The sequence below is a fragment of the Melanotaenia boesemani genome, chromosome 7, assembly GCF_017639745.1.
Source record: "Melanotaenia boesemani isolate fMelBoe1 chromosome 7, fMelBoe1.pri, whole genome shotgun sequence".
Classification (NCBI taxonomy): domain Eukaryota; kingdom Metazoa; phylum Chordata; class Actinopteri; order Atheriniformes; family Melanotaeniidae; genus Melanotaenia; species Melanotaenia boesemani.
The window spans coordinates 26191075-26196410 of record NC_055688.1 but is presented as its reverse complement, the minus strand read 5'-3'; the positions used below and the strand labels follow the sequence as shown (position 1 = coordinate 26196410).

The following is a 5336-nucleotide window of genomic DNA, read 5'->3' as shown; positions in this document are numbered from 1 at the left end:
TGGTCCTTGTATGCTTCTGTGAATTACGTGCATTTTCATGTACTCACATTCACAAGAACCACGTCCTTTAATCTTGGGTCTGCTAAGCAGCATTTCAAATCAAAACTTACAGTTCTCATTTCAGAGGTGAAGACTTTCCAGACAGCCAAGACAAGCCATTTAAAGGTAAAGGTGTTTACACAGAGCTGTTGTTTGTGCAATCTCTGAACCTGTAATGTAGGTAATGAGGATTACTGTGGGATTTCTTTCTTTCGGTGTTGTACTGCTACACTTCCACAAAGGCACCTGTAAACTCAAGCCTCACTCTCTTCCTATTTTTTCCCCACGCTTTCTAATTTGGTAGGTTCTCGAATTTATAGAGCAGCTAAACTCAGTTAACATCTCTAGTCCTGTAGTTAAAAGCTTTTTGAATAATTAATTTTAATGTAAAAATGAAAGATTTCACCTTAGGTGACACTCAGACATTTGTTTGAGGGAAGAGAAACTGACAGCTTAGAGGCTTTGTGAACACAGCGGCTCAACCCTTCCCAATCCCATGTCCCTACGTCAGATTGTCCTTAATCTAATCTTTATCTGCAGTCTGACTTCTTGATGCATTACTCTAGAGTAGTACTCAACAAAACAGCACATAAACACAAATAGTATGACAGTGTGGCCCTGCGGCCAAAACCATTATTAGAAAAATAATTAAAAAAAAGGAGGATCACACTTATTACACCAAAGTATTGCCTCCATCTGTTATGATTCAGTGCAGTTTTATTTATCTCCTTTACATAAATATTGGGTGATGCTTATTACAAAGAGATTAAAGTGTATAATGAAGGTAGGACATGGCAGAAAAATGACAGATTATACTGTGACTCACTAGTCAGAAAACTGACAAAAACTACACAAAACCCACTTTTGTGATTCATGACAGCCTTTTACAGACATACACCTGCCATCTTTTTTTAATGAATTAAGATTTTTCTTAAAGACAATATGGCTGTCAGCTATTTATTCTGCATAAACTTCCACATAACAGACTTTATTTGTGGTTTTATTGGACGTATATTTGCTTTAGCTGTTTATTAATGACATTGTTAAAGCAATGCAGTGTCTTGTGCTTCAAGAAAACCATAAACAATATTACTCAACATAAAAAAGGGCATTCCACTAAAGAAAATGGAATATAAAACCTATTTAAAAGGAACTCCCAGGAAATCCAGTATACTGCACATATGAAAACATTTTAAGAAATAGGCCAAATGGTTCATTTACATGGCAGCTTGAGCTTTTTGTGCCACTGAACATTACCCTCTGTCCCTGCTTTCACTCAGTACCGTTACTCTTCAGTCTCTAAAGTGTCCAAGCAGTGTGTCTTTCCCGTTTGAGCTGCTGTACACAGCCAGAGCCGCGGAGTGGTGACTGGATCTACTCAAGCTTGAAATCTGAGCCCATTATGTCAACAGATGTTACAGACAGAGAGGAGAGCAGGCGTGAGAGAAGGAAAATATCAGTGTGAGCAGGAGAGAAATGAAAAGAATAAATGAGAATGACTCAAAGGGAAAAACTGGAGAAATGAAAAGAAAAAAGAAGAAGAAAAAAAAAAACAACATTCAGAAGTATTTTGTTTTAGAGTCAATAAAAGAGAACTGGTTCAAAATGAACAAATGAAGCAAAGCTTCATATCAAAATAAATCCATTTCTTTTTTGTTGCAACAGCAGTCTAAATCAAATAAACTTTTATTCTTTCAATAAAAATGAAAAACCAAAAAAAAAAAAAAAACCCCAAAAAACAGACAAATCTGGGTGTTACATAATTGAGCACTTGTCTAAAATCATAACACACCCTGCCTGTGGCACTTCCGAAAATAAATCAAAACAAACTATACTTAGCAGGACATTTCACATAGATGAATCATGTGAAAACAGAAACTCCAAAAAATATATAAGTATTCAGATGTTTCTATTTTTCCATTTAATATATTTGGCATTTCCCAAAACAAGTATCATGGATACTGATTTTAATTATTTTATTACCCTTCTTATCTCTTCAGCATGAGCTCTGAATAAGCAGAGAGCGGCTGTGAGGAGAAATAAACAGGCCAACAGTTTATTACTCTCTCCTTGAGGATTAGAGCGTCTAAATGGTCAAACGCACAGACGTATTTACATGGCAGAATCTCAGAGGAAGTGCTCTTGGTCTAACAAACAGATGGTTACAATCTTCAAAACACCACAGCACACAGCACATACAAAGAAAGAAGTGTCTATTAAAACAATCAGAATACATTTTCTTGTGACTGTAAACAAAAAAGAAAGAAAAAAAAAAAAGAAATGAACACAGTAGGAGTTCTGTTTACTCCCTCGGCTTCTTTTCCTGTACGAGTAAGCAAGGTCATTCCATTTGGACCCTGGCACAAGTTCTGTGAAGGCTAAAACGTGTTTTGGTTTTAATACTTTGACAACACTGAAAAGAAAAGTAACAATGGCAGGTGGTTATCTTACACTGACTGTTGGCCCCCGTCAGAAGTGCAACTTTTCTACTATCTCTCATTCATGGAATCTCTGTCTCACAAACAGAACCAGATTGTATTTGCATCAACTCTACTTTGCCATTTCCACCTTCAAACTGCCCTCAGTAAAAGTTTTCCCTTGATATACTTCCTCTACATTTCGTCCTGTTGATTCTTCCTCTCATAAGAGCTTCAGCAGCAGCTCATAGGTGGCATTGATGATGCCCCAGGAGAGAAGTGAACGGTGGTAGTTGAGGTGGGCCCCTCTGAAAAGCTTGGGCAGGCTGCCTCCCCTCTCTCTCCACACTGTTAACAGCACCTCCCTGCATGGCTGGAAGGCTCCACCAACCTGAGACTGAGCCCGGGATTTTATCACATTTAATGGGTAAAACATGATGCCAAGAGCTGCTCCCAACACCCCTCCACAAACAAAATCATTAACCAAATGACCGGCTCTGTTAGTCGCTTCTGGCAGTAGCTCTTTAATTGGGCCCCGGAGCCCAAAGAAGAGCACATTGCTGGGGCCATTACGGAGGAGTATGGGTACAAGGCCACGGTAACACTCTCTGACACCATGCTCGGTCACAAGTGTCCGAAAGGTGTGGGCTGTGTTGTTGAAGCGGCCGTGGTGCCGATGGTCTTGTAGGAGAGTCTGTACCCGCTCAAATGGTGTGAGGATGGCTTCTGTGGTGCCTGCCAACGCTGCAGCAAAGCTTCTCGTGACAATCTCTGGAACACCGCTGCTACCTGCCTGGTCAAGTAACACTCTAGAGAAGTCCTCATAAAGGCCAAACATGATGGCCACCGTAGTGCACTTTTGGAGCAGTGGGGGCAGCAGGCCCCGGTAAAGATTCCTCAGCCCATCCCTCTGGAGCTGTTGCACTGCTTCAGAAGCCAACACACCATGCAGCTGCTGGCGGAATAGCACCTTCTGTATGGGAAAGGTCACCACAATATTGGTAAAAGCTGCAAGGGAACCACAGACATAATGCTTCCCTTGAGGCCCCAACGTGGTACTCAGAGCCCCAGTAGGCAACAGAGAAGGGCCTCCCTTTGTCAGTGTGGCCTGGGGTTGAGGTGTCCGGGCTGACTTGGAGTCCATGGTGCTGACTGCCATGGGAGGCTCAGTGCACCTTGAGCTGATCCTCCAGCATCACATCAGTACTGCACACCACTGTGGAGCACAAATTAGACATAAAAAAAATAAATAAATAAGATGCATGGCTTCATCTATTTTAAAATAAACATTACATCCTCTGCAATATTTCTGGTCATATAACATGCAACAGACTATCCCAAATAGCTTGATCTCTGTTCATATGAATCTCATTTCATATGAAATACTGAACTGTTGCAACCCCCTGCTTTAAACTTAAACAAACAGGTTGCCTTAACGGCTAGCTGATAAGGATTATTACACAACAACCTGATATGTGTTGGCTAAGTCATGGAAAAGTGCCAGTACAACTGCTACAACACGTCACTTTATCCAAAGTACCAAGCACCCTATAAGTGACACAATCATTTAACAATGAAACACGTTTATGGGAATGCACAGTGCACCCTATCAAGCTAAGTATAATAAAACTCACAGATTAGACCCAATAAAACCAAACCTGATCTAACTTAAAACTAAATGTCTGAATACCATTAGTATACCAAGCAAGATGTCTAGGAGTTATCTAAATATAGACCAAAAAAGACATTGTGGTGGAATAGCAGCTACAGTGCGTAAGCCAAATAAATAAAAAAATAACAGCAGAAATCACCAAACACAGCTTCAGGTCAATCAAATTGACCAGACTGTCAGAGAACTAACAGCACATTTTAAATACAATCATGAGCTAAAACTTAAAAACTTAAAAACAAACATACAAAAGACAACATTGCATGGTCATGATATGACTATGGTAAGTTTCCTGTAATTAACTGTGTTATGCTTTAGCATTACACTAATTAAATCTAATTTAATCTATGTGATTAGTCCACATTAATCTATATATTTATCCACTGTACACTTCTAAAGCTTAGCATAATTGCTGCATTTCTGAAGTAAGGACTTTGTTATACATATCACGCTGTAATGCACTTTTATTCTTCATCATTTGCACATGCAATATGGAGGTATTCTCATATTATGGGTAAAATTGCAAAGAGATCCTACCAACGAATCTGTGCATAGGAAAACGGACAAAAATTGTGCAACAACTGAATCTTTGGCTAACACGCCCTCCACGAACTGCTCCCTTGGATGCCACTAACTTGTCGCATTATGCCTGTTTTCCTAAGTCCGAAGACTGATTCGTAAATAAAAGTCACACCTTTGTTAGCAGAACACGAAACAATTTGTTAACTGACGATAAGAACGGATAACTGAGGATAAAATGTTATTAAATGAGAACATGTCCATCTTAACTGCAACGTATCGAAATGCTAGGCTGCTTAGTAACCTTTGCTAACTCACCACCACTAGTAAGTACTTTCTTGATTATGTTGAAGCACTTAGGCATTTATCTTATCTAAGATAAAAAGGAGGGGGCTGACAGCATTTGATAACAGCAAGCTGCAGTAAAGCTTGGTGAGCCTAGCATGCTAAGTTAGCTTGACCAGAGTTAAAACGGACAGGCGCTGATAGATGATTGACATCAAATTTAGTCAAGAAGCAGAACAAACTTACAATTTTAGTCACGCAATCGCGGAGCTCATATGTGAGTATTTACCAGTCAATCGCTGTCCTGTCCCTGGACACGTAGAGTGCTGTCTTTTGCAGGGTAATTGGGCCACTGCTCTAGGTCGTTCCTGGAACCCCAGCAGCAGGTGACAGCTATGTATATTATG

The 5336-nt window shown here is 39.9% G+C and overlaps 1 protein-coding gene across 2 annotated transcripts; it reads right to left on the bottom strand.

The window, feature by feature from the left end:
- Positions 1–740: 740 nt before the first annotated feature.
- On the bottom strand, positions 741–5328 carry LOC121642996 (mitochondrial nicotinamide adenine dinucleotide transporter SLC25A51-like). Of its 2 annotated transcripts, none has more exons than XM_041990111.1 (2): positions 5219–5328; positions 741–3672 (listed from the first exon to the last, which is right to left on the bottom strand). In XM_041990111.1, the coding sequence occupies exon 2, from the start codon at positions 3613–3615 to the stop codon at positions 2680–2682; it is 936 nt and encodes a 311-aa protein (XP_041846045.1). In that variant the 5' UTR covers positions 3616–3672; positions 5219–5328; the 3' UTR covers positions 741–2679. The 2 variants fall into 2 exon arrangements, with proteins under 2 accessions (XP_041846045.1, XP_041846044.1); XM_041990110.1 differs by having other exon boundaries at positions 5176–5323.
- Positions 5329–5336: the final 8 nt, after the last annotated feature.